We start from the raw sequence: 26,043 nt of genomic DNA, 5'->3' as shown, positions 1-26,043 counted from the left end.
AAGTAGTTCCTCGATCATAGATTGACATCTGTAGAGTCAGACAGACAAAATGAACCGATTGCTTAACCCCGCTATGTTCCTCGCCCATGAGTTTAAAATGGTACGTGCTGCTTTCTTGCTTGACACTCAACATTTAAAGGCACAGGGCACTGACACAACACTGGGAAGGCAATAGTAAACTCCCCAGTATAAACCTTGCCAAGAAACCGCTTTGTCGTCATCAACGCCAAATCAAATTATTTTCCAAGAATTGGAAAAACCTTGTGAGTGTTTTCAATAGGAAGTTAACTAATTCGGTATCTCGGCACCAACCTTTAAGTTTGTCAGTGTTTCATCGTTGTCCTCCCTTTTCATTCGCATGGCATAAATAACATTTTCACAAGCATTTAAATGCTTCGTTTTTTTAATTGCACAACATTTCACAGTTAAGGCCAGTGTACACAGCTTTACCAAACAGCAAACAAATCAAGGAATATTTAACATCGTTTCTTTCCGTATTGGGTAACGGAATATGTGAAAAGCTCGCGCTGGATCAATATCGCTTTTCCAGAATTTTTGACGTATCCACAATGCTCTGAAAAAATCCTTCATTCAAGCCTGCATTGGCAACTCAAATAGTTTGTCAGTTTATATTACTAGATAAAGCCAAAACAGGATTTATTTAATTTTTTTTTAATGGAAGGGTTGATTTATCAACTTTGAATATATATATTTTAATAATCATTCACACACGTTCCACACAAATCTCATCTCCCCGTTTCAGCTTGGATATCCCCTCTCCCTCTCATCTCTCCCAAGCCGTTGCTGCTCTACCATTTTGACGCGATTAACAAATAATCTTGCCGGTAATACACACACCCACCTGCGATCATAAATACGTTACATCTCCGAATGCAGAAGGTAAGGTTATTACATGTTAAGATTATTGATCACATGTCCCTTGCTATGCAACGGCCATCAATGCATTACATCAACGAGTGTCAGCACCAACACGAAATTGGTTTACCAGACGTATAAATATCCTTCCCCTCGTTCCGTGAAGGGTAAACACAATTCATTCATACATTTATTTTTCCCCATAAAATGTACCCAAACATAACATACAGATGGAATTGTTGCTGAAGTGGTTTGGTATGCCCTAGGTTAGAGCACGAGGTTACACGTTTGTGACCCGATTAAGCAAAACCGGCATCTTGGAGGGCAGACAGGGATTCGAGATGTAGTGCACGGATGTAGGCACGCAACATGTAGAACATCGAGTGCAGGTCATTGCTGGTCAGTAGGTTTTCTGCGAACGAGGTAAGAAGCAGCAGGGGAATGAACCCATGACTGTACTCCACCATCCACGTGCCTGCGACCCACTGCTCCGCAGTAGCTTCACCGGAAGCGCGCCAAACTGTATCTCCTAGCAGAGGGAGGTTAGCAGGGGCAGAATGCAACTTCATCATACATCGACCATTACAAATTCTCAAATGTTTGTCGAATGCAAATGGTTTCCTGCAAAAATTATCTCAGAACTTGCTATTTCAGATGTCACGTCATTTGAAAACGTGATGGGCCTCGAAAGCACAGCAACCCTGAAGAATGAAGCTGTGCTTCACGACCCCAGAAAACTTAATGGTGGATTCGATGCAAATGTTATTGATTCGGCTTCAGTATCAGTCAAATCAATACTGCACGGCAAAACAAATTATTTATTGCAAACCCAAGGGGAAACTCCATGTCTGGTAAACCAACAGAGTGCTTAGCACTTGAATCGCTCACTCAGCATGGCACATGCCCTGTTATAGACATCATGCTGGGGGTTTGTAATGGAAAACATGATTGTGGCAGGTCTGGGGGGAGGGGAAGGGGCGTACTTAGGTTGAGCAGGAACTTGGGCAATTTTTTTTTTCATGTGGCAGCCAATCAATGATCATCACTTCTCCCAGAATGTGATAAGGAATGTATGATTGGATTTGACTGAGTTTTCAAGCTGGGGCAGGCAGATGTGGAAAATCTACACTCTATCCTCAAGGATCGATTGACCATCAATCCACAACACCAACCACTTTGCTGAGATATTACTCTATGGGCAACATCCTAAATGCCGTGGCTCTGTGAAGCAACCGACTAATATTTTGGGGGTGAGTGGGAGGGGGATGAGTTTCATGATCTTTTGCTTACATTCCTGTGAGGTTTCAAGTTACTTGTGAAAAATGAAATCACTGATGGAAAACACACAGCAATTCCTCACCTTTCATGCGAAACACCAGGACGAAGGTTTATAGCTTAGAAACCAGGCTAGACAACACATTTGCAACAAATGCAATACATTTTCCCCTACCCCTCCATTTGACCCTTGTAAAATCAAAATGAAGGCACTGGATCAATGATTACCTGCTTTAATCTAAAAGGGCTGAGGAAAGGTGTTTGTGACAGCTCTTGTCCAGTGGTTTAAAAACCACAAAATCTTGGCAGGCCAAAGACTCAATGTCGAGTCATTTTGAACTTTAACTCCTGTGACATCACAAGGAAGACAAGACGATCGTCTATTTGCTTCAATCTGCAGAGGACATGGTAAGGGATCAGTTTGCCAATGCTCGTCTGGATTGGTTGAAATAGAGAAAACATGTCATGCCAAAAACCTCAATTTTTATCTTGCCAAAACGAAGTTTTTGCAAGATATGTTAGTCAGCTTGTATGTTTTTTATTTTATTTTTGTTTGTTTGTTTGTCTGTAATCACGTATAAAAAAATTCTGCAGAGCACAGTTATCATTGGAAATTTTTGTAACTTCGCATATCAGAGGCCTATAGAGGTCCCTTTCAGTGCACAAAATTTTGAAGGTCAAGGTCACTTTGTCGCAAATCAGGGGAGTCGACGAAACCCTTATTTTTTTAGTAATTTTGATTGGATCGTCTTCAAACTTCATGGGAATATAGTTCATGGTCTGGCGATCAGCTGATTAATTTTTGGTGGCGATTGGCCTTGACCTTCATATGTTTTTTTTGTTGTTTTTTTTTGTTTTTGGTCTGTAATCACGTATAAATCACTCTGCAGAGCACAGTTATCATTGGAAATTTTGTAACTTCGCATATCAGAGGCCTATAGAGGTCCCTTTCAGCGCATAAAATTTTGAAGGTCAAGGTCCAAGGTCAAGGTCACTTTGTCGCAAATCAGGGGAGTCGACGAAACCCTTATTTTTTGAGTAATATTGATCGGATCGTCTTTAAACTTCATGGGAATATAGTTCATGGTCTGGCGCTCAGCTGATTAGTTTTTGGTGGCGATTGGCCTTGACCTTCATGGTTAGCGCCTCAGGTCAAACATATTTGACCCCAAGGTCAAATTTTCAAGTTTTAGGAACCATATCGTGCAGTACCTCAAATTGAACACCTCGATGAGTGCTTTCTAGATATGTCAAACTTGAGACATTATGACGTCATTTGGTGACGTTATGAGGCAAAAGCATATTTTTCATGGTTACTCTGTAGAACGATTCTCATCGGAATCTCTCGTTGGCAGATATTCCTCAAGGAGTCGCTCCTGGTGGATAGCAGCTCTGTTCACCTCAGTGTGACCTTAAAGAAGTCACACGTGGTCACCTTTTGGCAAGATAGGGTCACCCTGCGGGTGACATTGGTTTTTTATTTATTGTATTTTTGAAAACTACTCCAACCCCAAATGTTTATCCAGTTACCTTTAGGAGCTGTTTGAGAACACCTTTGTACCAAATCTGATCTCTATCGACTCATACAAGGAATTGGAAAGGTAAGATGGGTGATATTTCGTTTCACCTTTGACCCCTCAAAATCAGAAAGGGGGCATAATCATTCTTTTTAAGGGGTCTGAGTATTTTGGACCAAGGTACATTCCTGAAAAATTTGAAGATGTTTCGCTCATAAATGAAGGAATAGTGTGCGGTTGTAATTGTTCGAACGAGAGAAAATGAAAAACAACGTCTCCGCTCCCTGTAGAAGGGGAGACACAAAAACTACAGGTGTGTGAGAGTATTTAGTTCACCATCAACCCCTGCATGAGAGGTGAAAGAGGGGAGAGGTCAGTAATTATGAAATATGGCAATGCTTGAATATAACATCACAGGTAACAAACCAGAGTTGGTGTCAAAGCCACCCAATGCTCGCCTGTTTATACATTTGTCGTTTTTAAAAGACTAGTCTAATAATTAATATTTTTTATAAAGCATTGCAGTGAAGTCTGATCCAAATAATTTTAAAGCAATATATGTATTTGTATATCGTAATCAGTAACAAGAGCGCAAGTGAGCACAATATACGGCCAAACAAGGTATATACAGAATTGTGCTACTGCATGGAAAACAGCATCCTGGTTGCCATGGCAACCACTTCAGATGACGAATGTGTGTCACGACACACCGTCTCCACAGTCTGTACCTATATACGAGATATGAAACGTGAAAGTTGAAAACTTTGGGAGTTAGAGTGCGGACAGGAACGGATGGAAAACAGCATCCTGGTTGCCATGGCAACCACTTTAGATGACGAACGTATGTCGCGACACACCGTCTCCACAGTCTGTACCCATGTACCAAATATTAAACGTGAAAGTTGAAAACTTTGGGAGTTAGAGTTCGGACAGGAACGGATGAAAAACAGCATCCTGGTTGCCATGGCAACCACTTTAGATGACGAACGTATGTCGCGACACACCGTCTCCACAGTCTGTACCCATGTACCAAATATTAAACGTGAAAGTTGAAAACTTTGGGAGTTAGAGTTCGGACAGGAACGGATGAAAAACAGCATCCTGGTTGCCATGGCAACCACTTTAGATGACGAACGTATGTTGCGACACACCATCTCCACAGTCTATACCTATGTACCAAATATGAAACGTGAAAGTTGAAAACTTTGGGAGTTAGAGTGCGGACAGGAACAGACGGACGACCGGTATCACATAATACGCACATATACATATATATATATATATATATATATATATATATATATATATATATATATATATATATATATATATATATATATATATATATATATATATATATATATATATCGCCATTTTTCTGTTCTATCTTTTATTTCAAACAAACAGCATCTCAACAACCGCGCCATCCCTACCAAAGCGCCAACCACACAACAACCATGCCACCTCCACCACCTACGCTACCACATCTTCGCCACTCGCCATTCAATCAGCACCGTGCGGTCATGATCTCCGCGGGAGAACAAAAACCACCAACGATGCTCGGGGGGTTTTCCCGCCTGTTTCTCCCGTCTAAATTCTCCACGCTCGGTGTGGTGGAAGTGCGATCCGAGCCGGGGGTCAAAGGTGAGAAAAGGTGGGGGCCTCTTTTTGGGGGAATAATTCCCTGGCCCTGAGCCAAAACTGACTTCCCCGGCCCCCGCACGGGGCAGGGTGGAGGGAGAGCGAGAGGGCACGACCCCCTTCGAGAGGCTTCTCCAAGAAGCTCGAAGGGAGGCGGGGCCGAAAACGGGGCAGAGCGAAGGGCGGAGCCCCGCGCTACAAAAGGCGGACAGCACGGACCTTGAGGAGAGTTTTTCGAGGCTTCCTGTCTCCTTGTCTTCGAGAGTTCCTGCGTTCTTCGGGTTGTTTGAGCTTCTGGGCTGGAGGTCGTCTTCTTCTTGGCACTGCTTGCCTTGTCGGGGGAAGAGGTCCTGCGCTCGCGGCTTGGCGAGCGGCCTGTCAACGAAGGCACGGACGGGAGACGCGGCAGCGTCAGTTGTGAGGTGGACCTGTGCGTCCGGACGAGGAGTGCCGGAGAGAGGTCGGGGCCAGGCGCGACCACGCTGACGGTCGTGGGAGAGGGACTCACCAGCCATGAAAAGGGAAGTCGCGACTTCTTTTCTTTTTCCTTTGGGGTTTTGTGTAAATGCTTGTGGTGGCGCCGTCTGTTAAGTGAAACTGCGTAAGTGTTGCCGTGTGTCGGTCGTACTCGGTAGTATCTCTTTTTTACTGTTTCTTTCTGTACTGAATATACATGCTTGTTTGTGTCTGTGTGTGCAAATAAAATGCTTGCTTGTTGAATTGTTCCCGCTTTGCTTCGTCTCCTTCCTTTTGAACCTCCATCTTGCATTACGTAAGGGATTCGTAGTGGGTTTCAACATCCCGGTAATTAATCGGAACCGTCAAGGTCGACGATAACTCCGCTCGGTTATCTCTGCAGCACGGAACAAACCGCTTAAGCGGCTCGTGTCCGAAGTCGACCTGCGGCGAGGTACGATCGCCCGATTAACCATCCGCGTAGGTACTTAGGTAGGTCGAGTTTGGCGAACAACCCTATCCTACGCGGGTGGCCGATTGGCACGATTGTGGTGAGATCGAAAGACCCACCCGTGACTAGCTCCCAGCGTTGTTCCGAGAGGGTCACGACTGAATTGTCCGTCTGGTGGGCGACGTGCCGCGATTCGAGTTACGTGGCCGATCACACGCCGGCAGGCGTGAATTCGCAACAAAACATATATATATATATATATATATATATATATATATATATATATATATATATATATATATATATATATATATATATATATATATATATATATATATGAAGCCTGGTGTTGGCTTCGTGGTTAGGATGGTGGCTTGGGATCCCAGGGTCCTGAGTTCAAGCCCCGTTGGCTGCTGAATTAACACCAGGGGGTTGACTCAGCCTGTCATCCTTCCGAGGTCGGCGAAATGAGTACCAGTGCACTGGTCCCGGTGTATGCCCCAGTTCGAATAGGTGTACCATATCCCTGTGTGTCGTAAGAGACGACCAGGGTTGGCGTCAGGAAGGACATCCGGCCATAAAACATTGCCTCAAGAAAAAAAGCCAAACCCCTGCACAGCAGGGAAAAATGGCTGTAAAAACGGTCATTTTATACACATATATATATATATATATATATATATATATATATATATATATATATATATATATATATATATATATATATATATATACATATATATATATAATAAAAAGTAGTGTGATAGATAAAAACATTAGAAAGGAAAAACTAACTTGCAACAAAAACTTTAACATTTTCACGCTCACGCTGACGCTCAAGCCGGGGGTATCGCTATAGCTCTCTGTTCTTCGAACAGGCGAGCTAAAAACAACCAAAGTTATGATCTTTTTGCCATTTTGATGTACGAGTCGTACTACCCTGGGCATAGACCGTGGACCACCAGCCAATGAGGTCTCGGCATGACGTCCAAATAATCACAGGCAGAGAGCACAAGCCTTTGTTAAGCGAATCAGGACATTTTCTAAATATCTTTATGCTATTTTTTTTTTCTAGTACGCCACGATACTGATGTAAACAAGATGCAAACGCACATTGAAAGTAGGAATGGATCACGTAAATATCTCAACGATTCAAAGTTACTGCATAAATAAACGGAAGGGGCACTCGGTAGAACGCATACCTCTGCCAGGCTGAACCGTTTACATTTTGTATCCCACCGATAGATCAGATCTGAATCTGGACCTGAACCAAAATCGAACCGGCTTGTTCTTGTCACCTACCCAACTTATCCACCAAGTTGTCACAACCCATCCACAACGTTTTGAAATATCAAGCGATGTATCGTTTTTGGCCCCATCTCTCAATGGTGATGAATCGCTTTTAGTATCCGGATCTTCACCAAAATCAAATCGATTCGTCCTTGTCACACACCCAACCTGTCCACCAAATTTCATCTAAGTCGGTCCACAATGGGTTTTTTTGATATCCTGCTCACAGATAGACAATCAGAGGTGAAAACAGCCACTGGAGGTGGACGGAGGTAATAAATTGATTACCTGCATAAAAGACTTCACCAGTCATGGTCCCTTCCTTCCACTGTCGGACTGTCCCTGACACCAGCGTCGCAGAGACGTTAGCCCAGTGACGACCTGTTAGCGGAGTGCAAGATGGGGAGACATCAAAAGAGAGTGCTAGTATAGAGAGGTTAATCCCATTTAATAAGACGATGCTTCACATTGTGAGGTTAATCCCATTTACCAACAATGGAATGCACATTTTGAAAAGTCTAAATTCATTGTGGATTAATGAAATGTTCCATACCCTTGGCAGATAATCAATGTTGCCAAAGCGGTTCTTGGGCAAAGGTTAAGCTGGGTGATTTGGCATTGCCTTCCCAGGAGTCAGTTAGGGTGGGTTATTCGTAATTTGTTCAGAGTGCCGGCGATAACTCGCCTACTCTTCAGGAAAGACACCTTTGGATATTTAACGTCCACCAATGATGCATCCAGTGCTGGAAGACGGGTCCTCTGGCTTAACGTCCATCCGATAGACGGCGCGCACACAGTTTCCTCATCCTGCATGCGGAATACTAGGATGAGGATTTCTCGCTTAGAACCCAAGCTAGACAACACAACAGCAAATGCGCATGCCTCGAGACTATCCTGCCAGCCATAGATTCTTTATATCATGAGTTGTGATAAATATGCAAGCAACCCTTCCAGACCGTTTTCCTTACAAGTCAGTCCTTGAACTCGACACAAGATGACCAACATACAGGCAGTATGCGCTCCAAAGAGCGACAGAGGAGATCGATGATGCGCTTAAAATTGTCAAGTTGCCCCTTGAATTTATGAAAAACAGACACCTGCTTTTAGAAAGCTTTCAGATCTTCACAAAGATTTTTTGTTGTTGTGGTTGTTGGCGAACTATACAGAAACAACATTGTTTACATAAATTCCCTGGAGTAAGGCACCCAGGTAAATTTGGTCCAACGATGAAACAAAACGAAGTGAAAGGAGCAGATTTGAGATGATGACGACCTTAACTTTGCGGCAAGATAAATGTCACTGAGACCATTGAAGAGTTCAGCAAACACAACAGGTGCTTGCATCCATTGTGCACGGTGCAGTACACACCCTCAAAGAAAGCCCCCAAAATAGTACTTCAAATTACATCGTTTCTCACGTGGCCCGACTCGTAGCATTGTCGGTTACTGATATTGTCATCTGCAGTGAACACAATCGCGATTCCAATCATTCAAGGTTGCCCTCATGAAAAAAAAAAAAGTTTGAGGTGGTTCAGGTTTGAAATGTTGCTTCTAAACTTGTTCTATTCATTCATTCATTTACCTACCAGCAAGCCCATGGGCCCCAGTCCCACTTGTTATTGCATTGCTTGTAACTATAATCATTTTATTTTTGAAATTCCAATAAAGGGGTGCATCGACATCACTTGCTAGGAACCAATCACAGTGCAACGAGCCTCGCACAGCCAATCAGCAGCATATTGCGACTTGCCAAAGCCATGCGAAGCATAGTTCACGCTTGCTTCGTCTTGGCATTTATCAATCCAAATAATGAAAATGTTTTTGGCCAAATCACATTGTTTTTTCCTCGCGACTCTCACCAAGGGTTTGAATCGCCAACCTCTCAATGAGAGAAGATACAAAATTGACTCAGACACTGGATCTTACAAGGATAAAACACCCTGGTGATGTCTGTGTTTACTTAACTGTTTTCATTCAGACCCCTTGACCACCAATGAATAAGTTTATAAACTGCCACATCGATTTAATGTATGCCTGGTGTTGGCTTAATGGTTAGGGTGGTGGGCTTGGGATCCGACGATCCCGCGTTCAAATCCTCCTCGGCTGTTGAAGCGATACCAGGTTGGGTTGACTCTGCCTGTCATCCTTCCGAGGTCGGCAAAATGAGTACCAGCTTGCTGGTATCCTGTGTCGGAGTGGTGACCCGTCCAGGATTGTGTCCAATAGCCAAGGAGACTGCTTAGGCAGCACCAACGCTCTGCACAGAGGATGGTCCCAATGGATGGATGGATGTATTTAATGTGGTGCCGACGTCGCACAGGTTTGATGGGTCAAATGGTCTCCTGCTGCATCCAAGTTCCGTGTGAATCTAATACATATGGTTATGCTTAAATCCCGGAGAGCAAATGCCTCCGGATGCCCCCTAGAATCCTATGTGCCTTTTATCAGCAATATTAGTGGACGTCTACATATCACGTACTCATCTACAAATTGTGTACGCATGCTTTGCCTGGGCATTTATCAATATCAATGTGAATAATGAAAATGTTTTTGTCCAAATCAATATTTTTTTTGACCCTACACTGCATGGGTCCTTGGCGATTAATATGGTGCCACTTTCAATTTTAATTGACCAGTGCTTTGGGAGGAGATGCAAAACCGACACACAGACATTGGACATTGTTATTATTGTTCGGCCAAGGCCGTTTCTTCCTGCTACGTGAAATACCCTGATACCCATGCCTGCAAAAACTAATTTGTTTGGGAATGTCAGCCACATTTAACATCCAATCATGTAACTTTGTTGAAAAAAAAAAATTATCCTTGGGAAGGCACTCCCATGTTGAAAGTTTTGTATCAACCGCTCAAGCGGTTGCCGAGAAAACAAATTTACAAGCGAATAAAGGTGAAAAAAATGAGGGCAGAAGGAAAAAAAAAGTAAAGGCCTCGGCTGACATTCCACAACTTGGCCAAGGATAGTTGTGGACACCTATTACTAGTTCTATATGGATTTATATTTGAGTTGTACAATGTGAGTAACTCCAGAACATTCCTCAGCAATCTGGACTGACAGAAAAGCCCAAAGATGGCATGCTCTCTCCCTTTGAGCAGTGTAGTGTAGGTTAGAGTCTCCTTTAACGAGCGTCAGCTTGGAGCTTCACAGACAGGGCATTGCACAATTGGGTATGCCATACAGAAGGGACATATCAATCAAGCTGGCCGTCTTGTCTGCTTAAATTTGCTGAGTGGATATTTAAAAAAAAAATCCCCTGGTACCTTGTGAAAAGATTAGGGGAGTGTGTGTGCTACTACCTTGACCAAAAATTTCCCACCCTAATCCACAAGGGTACCGTTTCAGGAGCATAGCTGTGCCCCCTGAAATGATGCAAATCAGACAGAAGGTGCTGCAGGCCCAAGGACTGATTTGCAAATCCGTTGATCGCTCAGCATCAAAACATTTGCTCAAAATGAAATCTAGAGATTGGACATCCATGCTGAGCCGGAAAGGTTACTTGCGAATTGTAACCGGAACGTGTATGCCACACAGTGCACAGACCTTCCAGCAATTAACATCCATCAGTTTCCAAAGCCACTTATTTTACCACGTGAAGAGCCTCACCAGACTGTGCTATTGTATCAAGTGCCGTGCCAGAAAGCTGCAATTGCTCAGTGAGAGACGCGTGCAGCAAACAGTGGGCAGAAGCTCGGCCTGGAAACAACACCCAATGCCTCTGCTCCTCCGGCAAGATGTGCCCCGGGTGACTACGCAACAGTTCGGTGGCCACTCGCTGGAATGCGATGCCAGGCTCCAACCCTAAACAAGAGGGGAGGGGGGGGAGGATAAACAGGCCCATTTCCCCTCTATCTCACCGAGATCCGGTCATTTTGATACATCTTAATGTAGTTTGCAAAGAAGGTTTCAAGATTAAAAGGACATCACAGAGTTGGTAGACCTGGAAAGATTGCTAAGCCCCACCACGAACAATTTTTTTTTTAAGTCAGCCAAGGTAAACCAACAAGGAATGTATGATTGGATTATCAAGCAAAAGCATATACCGTATATCATTCCTCTTCGGTGGTTTTAAAGTCTCACACAACTCCTAAAAATAGTCAGAAACGAGAACAACACTCTGCAGAGCACATACCTCCACCAGGCTAAAGAGTTTACGTTTTGTTTCCCACTGATAGGCCGGATCTCCATCTGGATCTGAACCAAATTCTAATCGGCTTGTTCTTGTCACCGAACCAACTCGTCCACAACTCTGAGATATTATATATATATATATATATATATATATATATATATATATATATATATATATATATATATATATATATATATATATATATATATATATATATATATATTGTCGCGGATTCGCGCCCGCCGGCGTGCTGACGGCCACGTAACTCGAATCGCGGCACGTCGCCCACCGGACGGACAATCCAGTCGTGACCCTCTCGGACTAACGCCGGGAACCAGTCACGGGTGGACCTTTTGGTCTCACCGCGATCGAGCCAATCGGCCCCCGCGTGGGATAGGGTTGCTCGCCAAATTCGACCTACCTAAGTACCCACACGAAGGGTAGACCGGGCGATCGCACCTCGCCGCAGGTCGACTTCGGACACGGGCCACTTAAGCGACCCGTTCCGTACTATCGGGATAACCGAGCGGTGTTATCGTCGGCCTCGACGGTTCGATTAATTATCGGGCGTCTTAGCCCAGGACCAACCCTTTACGTGAAGCAAGATGAGGATTCAATGAAAGAAATGACGAAGCGAAGCGGGAAACAGTTCAACACAAAGCACATTTATTCGCGATGAACGGAAAGCACACATATTCAATTCCACCAAAAGCACATAGAAAAGAGGAAGACAAAAAGCAAATGCGACAATGCAGATCTAATACCGATTACGCGAGCACACGGCAACACTTATACAATTTTACTTCACAGACGGCGCCGACAACACACATTCCCAAAGCAAAAGAAAAGAGAACCACCCTCCAGGATGAGGGGGTAGGCGGGCCTGGGGCCGAGACCGTGTCGGGCCTACCCGTCTGGTGATGATACGCGGAGCGGCGGTGGTGCCTCAACTCCGCGGGCCTCGCGGACAGTGTCTGGAAGGGGGTGGGAAGGGGGCCCCCTTGGTCGCACTATCTCAGCGCGGGGGGAAACAGGAGGGGGTTGCTGATGCTCGGGGAAAGGAGGATTTTTACTCTGTCTCGGGTCCCGCGACGAGCGTCTCCACCTCGACCAGGTCGCGCCGTCGGCCTCCCTGGTGTGCAGCTCCCGGCACCGACGCGAGCACCCCCTCGTCTGCCTTCGCCGCCGCCGCCTCTCCACAGCCCCGTCCTCTTCGCTCCGACTCCAACTCCGAACTCTTCCTCCTGCAAACTTCCCAACTGCACTCAACTCCAACGCACACGACCACACTTTTCTGACGAACGCAGCCGCTTATATAAGCCCCGTGGCTTCGCCTTTGACCCCCTGCCTTCGACCTTTCACCTCGCTCCCCATTGGCCCGAGAAAAAGTGGGCGTGAATGCATTTTGATCCATGAATTTGCATATAGCGACCGCCCTCCAACGCCCTGGAGGCGGGGCCAAATCGCCCCTCGCTCACCGATTGGACGGAACAAAAGTGGGCGTGAGTCGTTTTTGATCCGTTTTTGGAGCGGAAAGTCCGTGGTTTTGTACACGCTGTTCGGCGCGCGCCCTGCACGAGTCCAACACCGGTACCCACAAGCGGCGCAAGAACGGTGGCGATGCGACGGTTGCGAGGTGTGACGTGAAGCGGCGCCGCGGTGGGTGGTTGATGTTGTGATGACTGTTGAGACGCGGTTGGCGGTGGTAACAATGGCGGTTGGTCCAAAATAAAGATAGTAAAAGAAAAACGGCTATCCTGAAGAGTCGCAGCACGCATGAATGACATGTATTCCCACTAGACAACGGGTTTGGGCCTAACTACACATATACTTACGGAGATATCTCACCTAATGGACCTGAATGGTGGTTTGCGAATTTGGTAACCACAACAATATATATATATATATATATATATATATATATATATATATATATATATATATATATATATATATATATATATAGTTTTTGACCCCATCTCCCAATGGTGAAGAATCACTTAAAAAATTCTCATATCTGGATCTATATCTTCAGCAAAATCTAATCAATTCATCCTTGTCACACACCCAATCTGTCCAAGTTTTGGCAGAATATCTTCAGTAAATGGTGGGGGTGGGGGTGAAGGCATTTCTTGGAGAGAAACACACATCAACCACACACCACCAATATGAGACCACACACACACACACACACACACACACACACACACACACACACACACACACACACACACACACACACACACACACACAATCACCCATCAATGATCCAACTACCGAAAAGTCCTGTCAACATCCCCATACCCCTCTATCTCCATAACTTCCAGGTACCTAATACGAATTCTAATTTAAACTTATCTACTTTTTCTGCTGCACTACCTTTCCAGGGAGACCATTCCATGGATTAACGACTCTGAGTGAAAGTCCCCTGCCTTACTACCATCTGAATTCAACTCTTCTTTACTCTCAGGCTATGGCCCCTGGTCATATTGTTGCGGGGCCGGGCGTCGGCCGCGAGCACGACCGCGAGATGGAGCTGCAGAGTCGGCTCGAATGATCGCCTGGAATTTAGATCGTACTTCTTCGGAAAAGTACGGGTCCCTTTTTGGACCAAACTCGCCAATAGACAGACCACGTGGGGTAGGGTCGATTGCCAATTTCAATTTACCTAAATACCAACGTGGTCCAACCTTTTGGGGAAATTCACTCTCGACGGCACCCGTACGGAATGAGCGGCTTAACGTACCCATTGCGTGTGTGATCCGAGCGGTTTGATCGCCGAGTTCCATCGGTCCCGAATACCCTGTTACAATGGCAATGGCCTGGCTAATTTTCCAACACGCAGCACGCGAAGCCAATGAAAGAATATACGCGAACGAGCTGAAACATTCAACAATTGGGGGGAAATGATAGGAGCACATAAGGGCAGAGCTAAACAGACTATTAATGAATGCACGTATATACAGGAAGACACTTAACAATTCACTACTTACTATACTGGCGCCACAAACACACATACGCACACACCCAAAGAATCGGACCAATGGTCTTTATTCGGACCTTCAGCCCGAAGGACAGTCGGGCTGAAGACCAGGGTCTGTCTTGGACCTGTCCACCTCGTGTGGTCTTCGAGCCATTCGGACCGGGCACCAGCGAGGGCGAGCTGAATCCGACCACCGCGAGCTTCAGTTTCCCGAGCTACGGCGGATTCCCTCGCACTCCAGAACACGCGCTGGTGAGACGAGGCACTGATCCTTCCCAGTCTGCTGCGTCGATTGCCCCGAAGAACCACCAACCAAGAAGAGCAAAAGAACCGAACCAGAACAGAGCGAACAAGACCCACGAACAAGAACCAAGAAGAAGAACCAGGAAGAAGAACCAATTTCTGTCTCTCTCTCTTCTCTTCTTCTCCCTCTCGGGCGCGGCTCGCTTCCGGAGTGACTCATTCGCCGTCCGTGGGGGGCTGTCGCATCCCATTTCTTGGAGTCCCCCACGCGCAAGCCGATTTATGTCCATATTAGGGCATGGAATTCAGTTGTCCAGTGTTGGGTGGGGGCTATCGCAACCCATTTCTTGGAGTTGTTATCGTTGTTGTTGTTAAATAAAAGAAAACCTGACTATTAAAATAACTTCACAGCACATTTACATTTACATTTATTCACCCATTCGACTAGGGGATGGAGTCTAACTAGAAACACATTCTTATCGAAATAACTAAGCTATAGGAACCTGAATGTCTGTGTGCTCATGGCTTCCAGATTCACAACAATATCACTGTCTGCTCTGTTGAATAATTCATCTGCCCTTATTTTATCGATACCTTTCATTATCTTAAACTTCTCTATTATATCTCCTCATAACCGCCTCCTTTCTCGTGTATAACGCCCCGTCTCCTTCAACCGCTCCTCATAGCTGAGTCTAGCTAGACCCGGAATCAATCTGGTCGCCCTGCCCTGAACCCTCTCTTTGTGGTAGCTAGGTCCTTCCTGAACTGTGGTGACCAAAACTGCACACAATATTCGAAATGTTCCCCTCACTAAATTTGTGTACAATGTTAACACCACCTCTTTTGATTTATAAATGATCCCCCCTCCGAATACAACCAAAAACCCTATTTGCTTTACCTATAGCTGCCTGACACTGCTGCCTGCTTCCCTCCTGCATCTATTACCACCCCCAGATCCTTCTGTGTGACACGCTCCAAAATTGACCCTTGTATCCTGTAATCTCTATTTTCATTGTTATTTCCCATCCCCATCACCTTACACTTGCTCAGGTTAAATTAAATCTGCCAATCTTTTGGCCAATCTATGAAAGTATCAATACTTTCCTGAATCTTTTCACCACCCCCTCTGCTACCACCTTACCTCCAAGCCTTGTGTAATTTGATGAAGCATTGGTCGTGGTGACCATGTCGTGCAATTCGGCCTTGTGACAGTTACACGTCAACATACAGTGATGTGTAAAGTAAATTCATATTTTGAAGACTACCGTCAAAAAAAAGTTTTTTGTGTTATAATCTATCTATAATTCCAGCAGTCTGTGTCTGTCTGTGTGTTTGTCTCTGTGTGTGTGTGTCTGTGTGTGTGTGTCTGTGACCGCTGTTTCTCGACAACCACTGGTCCAATCTAATTGAAACTTGCCAGATATATCGCTGGGGACCTGAGGATGTGCCTTTTCAAGGTTTGATATTAATCGGACAAGTGCTTCCCAAGTTATGGCCATTTATTTACCAACCAATGACAGGACACGTTGCTGCGGCCATTTATTTACCAACCAATGACAGGACACGTTGCTGCGTAGGCGTGGCCGATGGGGAAGAGAACCTCAGCCGCATTCGCCATTACGGGTTTTTTCTATTCTCTTCTCTTTGTGTTTTTCCTTGCAAAAAGGCAAAATACATTGGTGCTAATTGAATAATTCGCCATTAAAACTAATAATTTATCAAAACGTTGGCAGATCCAGCAGCCTCCGCATTCTTGCCTTGGACGAGGAAACAAAGAAGCGCCGTTTCCTCAGCAATGGTGTTTATGAAGAGGTGCTAACGAGGTAAAGGTGTGTACATGGAGACCATTTTTATTATTTATTTATTGAAGAAAAATTGTTCTGAAAATAATTTATCAAAAAAAGTGCACAACTTTTTTTGTTTCCAATTGTCAAAACGGTGTGGCCTTTGGAAGTGTTAAGGAATTCAGCTCTACTCAACATGCTTGCCAACGAAATACATCTCAATTTGGTGGTATGCTTTGCAAACTATTTTTTTTTGAAACTATTTTCGAACTAAAACAATTCGAACATGGAATACCTAATGACACTGTACTTTCAGGTCTCCTACAAATCCTACCCTGTTGCCTCACCATGGCATAGGAGTGGCAATGGTCAATGGCAGCTAATGTCATGGCTAGCAAAGACAGGGAGGTAAACTTGATTTTAATTTGTATTTTAATTAACTCTGTGTGTGTAAGTATCACAGCAGTTGTTACTTCAATGAAAGCGATAATTCGTGGAATGATATGAACATTCCGTACGGGCACGCACTACTTCTGCATAGTGATGACTTACTGTATTCTAATAATTTTTCGATTTCTTATGCGCATTTATAGATAAACACAATGCCCCAATCCAGTTGTCGTTAACGAGAGCGAAGGAACGGCCTGTGTGGTTGTTGTTTCTGGCACGCGGTTTGAAAGTTTTTTTTTGTATGTACGGCCACGCATGTATGGCCACGCACGTACGGGCACGCGAGAGCGAAGGAACGGCCTGTGTGGTTGTTGTTTCTGGCACGCGGTTTGAAAGGTTTTTTTTGTATGTATGGCCACGCACGTACAGCCACGCACGTACGGCCACGCACGTACAGGCATGTGAGAGCAAAGGAACAGCCTGTGTGGTTGTTTCTGGTACACGGTTTGAAAGTTTTTTTTGGGGGGGGGGGGTTTGCTGCATGTACGGCCACGCACCAACAGGCACGCACCTACGGGCACACACTAGTAATAATAACAACTAGCCGGGAGGCGGCGATGGTTCGCGGGCATTATTGAACAATGCCACGATAGGTACAATTGAGTTCGTGGAAGCTTTTAAGGAAGCCCTACCGTAAAAACCGATCTCTTCCGTCAAAATTGACCAAATCAAATCGGATTTTTTTATATGTTGTACTTATGGACATTACGCACAGCTTCTAGGAAATGAAATTGCGAGAAAAAAAATCGAGAAAAAATAAATAAAAAGTTCAAATGGGCGTGGCTCCACCCACAAGGGGCATGGGACGCCCCTCATACAAAAAGACACAACTAGACCATGATATCTAGCTTGTGTCCAAGTTTCATCAAGATCACATCAAACGTCACGGAGCTATGCTCTGAAGAGAGTCACAAACAGGCAGACAGACACATAGACACAACGAAAATAGTGGTCACTGCTGGTGCCTGTGAACCAATAAAAAGAGCAATCAGAGGATGCAGACCCTCACCAGGACTTGTTTTGTGGTGTGTTTTGTGTACTGGTATGTTACATAATTAATGAGACATGATTAGAACTCTACTTGGTGTTGGCTTAATGGTTAGGGTGGTGGGCTTGGGATCCAAGGATCCTAAGTTCAAATCCCACTCGGCTGTTGAATTAATACCAGGTGGGGTTGACTCTGCCTGTCATCCTTCCGAGGTCGGCAAAATGGAGTGCCAGCTTGCTGGTATCCTGTGTCGGAATGGCGACCCGTCCAGGATTATGCCCAATAGCCAAGGAGACTGGTTAGGCAGCACCAACGCTCTGCACAGAGTATGGTCCCAATGAATGGATGGATAACTAGAACTGCCCCTTTATAACTGCTGGCAGTGATGATCGGGTACAAAGACGTCCCACTTTGATGCAACCCCGCTTTGATCGGAGACCTGACCCTGACCCTGACCTCTGACATTTATTATTCAATTTAATTTAGAATGGGATTAAAATAAATTCAATTCAGATCAAATGGAAGACCAAATCGGTACAGTCCTGCATTGGAGTAATCAGAAGGAACCCAAACAAGCAAAAAGCAAAGATGACGTCATCAGGTGGAATCTGGATAGGATTCACAGTTCAGCTCCTACTCCTTTACACTCAACCCATCCAGGCACAGCAAAGTGAGCCTTATTGAAAAAATAAAATTAATAATTCTGGCTGTCAGACCATGTGTCCGATCAAGTTAAAATATAAAACACATGTTCCCCATCACTACTAGATCATAATTGTGATGTTTCACGTCGATTGATTAAGCGGTTCCAGAGAAAACATTAAATATTTTTCTTCAATCCAATATGGCTGCCAAACCATGTGCCTAATCAATTACACTGAACAACAAATTTCAAAAAATTTTTTTTACTGGAGATGTGTAAAGTGATTAAGACTAATTTGGGTACGCTGATTTCAAAAATCATAACCGTTTTGCTGTATCACGTCAGGATTTTCAGGAACAGAAATATTCCCATTGCCTAGAAGTCAGGATTTCAATGAAATTTACATATGTCTTTAACATGTCTATTTCGTACAATTGTTGTTAACTTGTGTTATATTTCTTTCTTTCAGATAAAGATGAGTAGGCGTTCCTGTACCAATCATCCTGACAACTTCTGTTATGTCTGTGGTCGGTATACCAAAAAGATCAACAGCGAAGTATATCTACAGCAGTGAAAATGAAGGCCGCCTACTTTCACTACTTCGGGTGTAAGGTGGGGACCAAGAACAGAGCTGGGCACCACACATCTGCTGCACAAGCTGTCACACAACCTTGACTCAGTGGTTGGTGGGCAAGCGCGCGAGCATGCCATTTGCGGTGCCCATGATATGGCGTGAGCCGCAGAATCATCATGATGATTGTTATTTCTGCTGCACAAGCATCGCCGGCTTCAACAAGAAGAATAAAGGTCACATCAAGTATGCTGACTGCGTCTCTGCTCGTAAACCTGTGCCTCATGATGACGAGAACCCCGTTCCAACACCTCCAGCTGATCAGAACATAGCTGTAAGCAGTGGTGAAGAGGATGGTGATGATGAACCTTTTGAACCCGACACTCAAGAATCACACCTTCTGAACCAGGGAGACTTAAATGATCTTGCAAGAGATCTCTCGCTGTCAAAGGCGAAGGCAGAGCTGCTTGGATCAAGGCTGCAGCAGTGGAATCTACTTGAACCTAACACCAAGATATCCTTGTTCAGAGCACGTCACAGAGACATGGCTGAGTTCTTTGAGATGGAAGACACGATGACATTCTGCAGTGACATCAACGGTCTGTTGAAAGAACTTGGGTGTGATCACGATCCTGCAGACTGGCGCCTCTTCATCGACTCGGGGAAGAACAGCTTGAAGGCTGTTTTGCTCCACAATGACAACGAGAAACCATCAGTCCCACTGGCTCACGCGTTCGGCATGACAGAGACCTATGAGACTATGCGGCAGCTGCTTGATTCCATCAAGTACAATGACTTCAACTGGCACATCTGCGGAGACTTGAAAGTGGTGGCGCTGTTGTTAGGGCTGCAGTCAGGCTACACGAAATACATGTGCTTCCTTTGTCTCTGGGATAGCAGAGACGACAAGAATCACTGGACGAAGAAAGATTGGGAAGAGCGAAAAGAGCATGTACCTGGTCGACACAACGTGAAGCATGTCGCCCTTGTCGACCCAGCCAAGGTTTTCCTTCCACCACTCCACATAAAGCTCGGCTTGATGAAAAGTTTTGTACGGGCAATGGATCTGAATGGGCGTGGGTTTTTATACCTCAAGGAAAAGTTTGGCAACACCTTGTCGGAGGCCAAGATCAAGGCTGGTGTCTTTGTTTGACCGCAAATCCGACAGATTATGAAGGACGAAACTTTTCCGACAACTCTAAACCCCAAAGAGCTGGCAGCGTGGAGGAGCTTCAAAGCTGTGACGGACAACTTCTTGGGGAACGAGCGCGCGGACAACTATGAAGAAATAGTGCAGCAGCTGCTGAAGTCCTTCAGGAAACTTGGCTCCAGGATGTCCCTGAAAATCCATTTCCTACACCAGCACCTGAACTTCTTCCCTGACAACTTGGGAGCAGTCTCGGACGAGCACGTTGAGCGATTCCACCAAGAGATTTCACTCATGGAGACGCGTTACCAAGGGCGGCACAACCCGAACATGATGGGCGATTTCTGCTGGTTCCTGCATCGTGAAACTGACACAGAGCAGCACAAACGCAAAGCCAAATGCCTAAAGCATTTTTAATTACATTCTAGTGGAGTTTTTCTGTAATTTCTATAATTTTGAAGCATTAATGATGAAATAAATGAATAAATGAATTTTTGTAAATTTCATTGAAATCCTGACTTCTAGGCAATGGGAATATTTCTGTTACTGAAAATCCTGACGTGATATAGCAAAACGGTTATGATTTTTGAAATCAGCGTACGGAAATTAGTCTAAATCACTTTACACATCTCCAGTAAAAAATTTTTGTTGTTCAGTGTTATTCATTAACAATACCAATGGTTGGGGAACATTTGTGTGAAGTTTCCCCTCAATCAGTGCAGCGTTCTGGAGAAGAAGATTTTTTTTTTTATAGCTTTTCAGGTAAATCCAATATGACTGCCAAACCATGCGACTAATAACATCATATGTTGGAACCTGTTGTTCCTCATGGATAGGCGGTCATATGTGTAAAGTTTTGCCTCGATCTGTTCAGCCATTTCAGAGAAGATTTTTGAAGGTTTAAAAATATATGTACAAGCCGGAAAGCGGCGATGGATCGCCGAGCATGGAAACTATAAGATATAGAGCAAAATGGATGTCATATAGCGGATAGGGAATCACCTTAAGATTATGCATATCAAATCTCATCCAGTTCCATCTACTCATAACTTCTCAGTATCCATTTGAATGAAAAGTACCAAAAATGCGGTTTGAAATTGCATATCCCCAAGGTTCGAGGGGGTGATGTGGGTGAACAAAGATCTAAATCGAAAATCCGGCTCGATCGTTTGTGCACAATGTATTCCAGACGATTAGTGTGAATTTTCATGACCATAACCCGAGGAGGAGTAGCATTTGGTGCGAAGGCACCTCCAGCTCTGGCATATTATCGATTTTTGCACTAATTGACCTTTGACCCCTGACCTATGCGAAATCGGTCAATATGTCCTGAGGCAAAGTTGTAGTACTCAATGAGTACCATGAACCTGCAAAGTTTCATTCGTATCGATGCACTCACCTGGTCGCTAGGGGGCCTTCAATTTTCACGCATACCCTAATTGTAGGGGGCGCTGCAGGTAAAGTATTCCATATATCACAAAAACCGGAATATATACTGAAATGTAAAAGAAACTTACCACTTGTTTGAAATGTAATAAAATTGTAACAGTTCAAAATAAAACAAACCAACAATTGCTAATTGAAGCATTAGCATTTTATTGATGACATGTCAAGTTTTTGACCAAGATACACCATCTCATAAGTTTGTTCTACAGTACAGAACAGCACAGGGTGCAATGTCAGTCCTCTTTCAATAGCCTGTGTGGCCACCATTGTTTTGGATACAGGCAGTGCATCGTCGGCACATACTGCCTACCAGTCTTTGGATGGATTGCTGCTGGATTCTGTCCCACTTCGTCCTCAATGTCTGAAGCCATCTGACTTAGGACCATCTGCCTGTCCTGCCTTGCAGTGGTGACTCTTGGCCTCCCTGATCGAGGTCTGTCATCTGCAGAGTTGTGGAGGGTGTCTCTGTCCACCAGGGCTGATACCGTCTGGTGTGAACAGCCAAGGCGACGTGCCACCTCACGGTAGCTCAATCCGCCTTGCAGTATGCCCAAGGCACACTGCCGTTGATCCCTTGACAATCGTGGCATGTTGATTGAAATGCCCATTTTGCACTGGCCTTTTTAAAGCCAATATCAAGACATCACGTGCAGCTCATTAAAATCATCCCGTACCCCTTGGCTAATCAGTGACAGTCAAAACGGCTGTTCAACAGCTGTGCTATGAAGTGACCATTGAAGGTTCAAGTGACCATCCGTGACCGTTTTGTCTGACAGTGAGGACACTATTGTCCACAAATAAGTTCACACATTTACTACACGCAGTGTTATTGTTGATATTTGAAGGTTTAAAAGGTGGTAAGTTTCTTTTGTGTTTCCGTACATTTGATAGAGCATCACCTGTAGATCATTCGTGCCAAATTTCATAACCCTACGTGGGATAATGGCTTTCAGAATTGATTTCGTGTGAACGGTACCAATTTTGAAGGTTTTCGGTTGTTGCTGGAGAACCAAAGCGTCACTAGAAACCATCACAATTTCCAAAGCACTAGGTCATAAGATGTACCTAGCACCCCAGTTTGGTTAAAATCCACCCAATTTTACTACCAATTATGCTGATGACAAACGAACAAACATCCAAACAAACAGACAGAATTACTGACAATAAGGGTCACCTATTTCGGCGACCCAATATATGGCTGCCAAATCACATGACAAATGACGTCATCATGTTGTTTTTTTTCTGTTGACCATTTTGTCCCAAGATGACCCTCAAAATTTTTCATACTGATCATATGTAGCGTTCTACTTATGCAATTATGACGTTATAACAAAGGCACCTATGACGTCCTTTAAAAAAAGAAATATAATAAAAAATAAATCACATTCCCCAGAAGGAGTACTTACCATGTGCAAAGTTTCAATTTTTTCCTTGGGGCGGTTTCAGAGATAGAGGTCCAAAGATTTTCAACATGGCTGCCACACCAGGTAACTTATGACGTCATAATTGCACGAGCATCGACAGTGTGTAAAAAAATATATATATATATATATATATATAGACAATATATATTCTGCATGAGTAGTTGCTCCTATGGTGAAAATTTTGTCTCAATCCGACAAGCGGTTGCGGAGGAAAACACTAAAGTTCTGTGCGTCAAAGCAAACAAAGACACAGACAAACAGATCCAAATGCAATTTCCTTTCTTCCGGCGAGGGTAATAATAATAATAATAATAATAATAATAATAATAATAATAATAATAATAACCTCCACCACTGAACGTGAAGGTGGTTATGTTTTCACCCCCTTTTTGTTTGTCTGTTTGTGTGCAGGATGTCTCAAAAAGTTGTGGACGGATCCGGATGAAATTTTGTGGACAGGTTGTGTGTGTGACAAGAACGAACCGATTAGATTTTGGTGAAGATCCCGATTCGGCTACTAGAATTTTTTTTAAAGGGATTCTTCACCATTGAGAGATAGGGCTAAATCGATATATAGCATGATGTCTCAAAAAGTTGTGGACGGATTCGGACGAAACTTGGTGAACAGGTTGGGTGTGTGACAAGGAAGAATTGATTCAATTTTGGGTGAAGATCCGAATCTGGATACGAGAATTATTTCATTTATAAGTGATTCCTCACCGTTGAGAGATAGGGTCAAAAACGAGATAGTTCTGTTTCGCATGATATTTCAAAAATGTATTTGGTTCGATATGGTCTCGTGGATCAGGCTTTACATGGCGGAGGTGTGCGCTCCACCGAGTGCCCTTCTAGTTTATTACTTATTCGTATGCAGCCTGTGGATGCTGGGCTGCATTATTTTCTGGAAGTGCAGCTGTGCCGCTGATGCAGTGCCCCCTATTATTACCAGTAAGCTGGTGCTCATTTTGCCGACCTCGGAAGGATGAGAGGCTGAGTCAACCCCACCTGGTGTTAATTCAAGTGTGAAAAAGGGGCTCAAACTCATGACCCTAATATCTTCAGCCACCTAAACTGTTAAGCCAAAACCAAGCAAATAATAATAATATTTGAAAGATAAAAATATATTGTTATTTGTGTCAGGATAACCATTAAAATCGTTCAGACACCGAAACATGCAGGATGCAGGATCTTCCTATTGTGGGGCAATGCAGGTGTGGCGGGCCAGGCCACGTGACTTGCAGGTACCGCGTGTGACTAGGTTAAGTACGGGTGGAGGTGACGAGTCATAACGAAGTGCGCCATCACCGAACTACGAGGCTCCCACACCCAACGTGATCCGCTCCGTGCACGGTCGTTCTGCACGAGTGAGAACATCCTCGGCAGATTCATTCACCGGGCAATGAATATTTCTGTAGTCTCCCGGTGCATGCCCCATAGCCGGGAGAGGCAGAGACATTATTCCGCGAAATTCGATCCTGAACGTGGTGGTATCGCGAGGGAGGGTTTCCCGCCAAAATCCCCTCCCACCCCGCGATCAGCTGAGCCGCAGCCACGCTAGCCGAGCGCGGGCCGTCCGGTGCAGGCCGCAGCCACGCTAGCCGAGCGCGGGCCGTCCGGCGCGACGCAGGCCGCAGCCACGCTAGCCGAGCGCGGGTCGTCCGGTGCAGGCCGCAGCCACGCTAGCCGAGCGCGGGTCGTCCGGTGCAGGCCGCAGCCACGCTAGCCGAGCGCAGGCCGTCCGGCGCGACCCAGGCCGCAGCCACGCTAGCCGAGCGCGGGACGTCCGGCGCGACGCAGGCCGCAGCCACGCTAGCCGAGCGCGGGCCGTCCGGCGCGACGCAGGCCGCAGCCACGCTAGCCGAGCGCGGGCCGTCCGGCGCGACGCAGGCCGCAGCCACGCTAGCCGAGCGCGGGCCGTCCGGCGCGACGCAGGCCGCAGCCACGCTAGCCGAGCGCGGGCCGTCCGGCGCGACGCAGGCCGCAGCCACGTTAGCCGAGCGCGGGCCGTCCGGCGCGACGCAGGCCGCAGCCACGCTAGCCGAGCGCAGGCCGTCCGGCGCGACGCAGGCCGCAGCCACGCTAGCCGAGCGCAGGCCGTCCGGCGCGACGCAGGCCGCAGCCACGCTAGCCGAGCGCAGGCCGTCCGGCGCGACGCAGGCCGCAGCCACGCTAGCCGAGCGCGGGCCGTCCGGCGCGACGCAGGCCGCAGCCACGCTAGCCGAGCGCTGGCCGTCCGGCGCGACGCAGGCCGCAGCCACGCTAGCCGAGCGCGGGCCGTCCGGCGCGACGCAGGCCGCAGCCACGCTAGCCGAGCGCGGGCCGTCCGGCGCGACGCAGGCCGCAGCCACGCTAGCCGAGCGCGGGCCGTCCGGCGCGACGCAGGCCGCAGCCCTCGTCAGACGCTCACCTGAGAACTGCCGAGCCAGACGCGACACCTCATCGGCGTCGAACATGCGCGGTCTGTCGCGCAGCCAGCCGACGACGAGCGGGACGAGACAGGCGGACAACAGAGAGAGCGCGAGCAGGGCCAGACACGCGGCACCGAGCACGGCCATCCCCAGAGCCATGACACCGTGCACGCCAACTCGCATCCCTGCGACGTCCATCTCGTCTGCCGTTTTTGTCCGCGGCGCCGTCTGTCAGCCGTTCTACCATCGACCGATATGTGTGACGTCTGCGTACACTTATCTCGAAACCTTTAAATAATTTTTTTT

The 26,043-nt window shown here is 45.8% G+C and overlaps 2 protein-coding genes across 2 annotated transcripts in view; one reads left to right on the top strand and one right to left on the bottom strand.

Moving 5' to 3' along the window:
* Positions 1–24,583, top strand: part of LOC147019079 (uncharacterized) — a 29,643-nt gene extending 5,060 nt beyond the window's left edge. Inside the window, exons 2-3 of the mRNA XM_085899908.1 lie at positions 19,211–20,185; positions 24,541–24,583. Coding sequence (XP_085756034.1) covers positions 19,446–20,185; positions 24,541–24,583 — 783 coding nt within the window. The 5' untranslated portion in view covers positions 19,211–19,445. The remainder of the gene's footprint in view (positions 1–19,210; positions 20,186–24,540) is intronic.
* On the bottom strand, positions 386–26,043 carry SIGMAR1 (sigma non-opioid intracellular receptor 1). The gene is made up of 4 exons (XM_085899318.1): positions 25,737–26,043; positions 11,125–11,319; positions 7,795–7,887; positions 386–1,405 (listed from the first exon to the last, which is right to left on the bottom strand). Exons 1-4 carry the CDS (start codon positions 25,933–25,935, stop codon positions 1,176–1,178), a joined length of 717 nt encoding a protein of 238 aa, XP_085755444.1. The 5' UTR covers positions 25,936–26,043; the 3' UTR covers positions 386–1,175.

This window comes from Eptatretus burgeri, chromosome 10, assembly GCF_056783735.1.
Source record: "Eptatretus burgeri isolate ZD-2024b chromosome 10, Ebu_testis_v1, whole genome shotgun sequence".
Lineage (NCBI taxonomy): Eukaryota > Metazoa > Chordata > Myxini > Myxiniformes > Myxinidae > Eptatretus > Eptatretus burgeri.
This window is presented reverse-complemented; position numbering and strand designations above follow the sequence as displayed.

Bases quoted from the DNA above. Each gene is read 5' to 3' on its own strand.
- SIGMAR1 (XM_085899318.1), bottom strand. From the start codon at position 25,935: ATGGACGTCGCAGGGATGCGAGTTGGCGTGCACGGTGTCATGGCTCTG. The intron at 11,320-25,736 runs GTGAGCGTCTGA...CCTCTTGTTTAG, and splicing joins TCTGGCTCGGCAGTTCTCAG to GGTTGGAGCCTGGCATCGCA. The intron at 7,888-11,124 runs GTGAGGCTCTTC...CTCCGCTAACAG, and splicing joins TGATACAATAGCACAGTCTG to GTCGTCACTGGGCTAACGTC.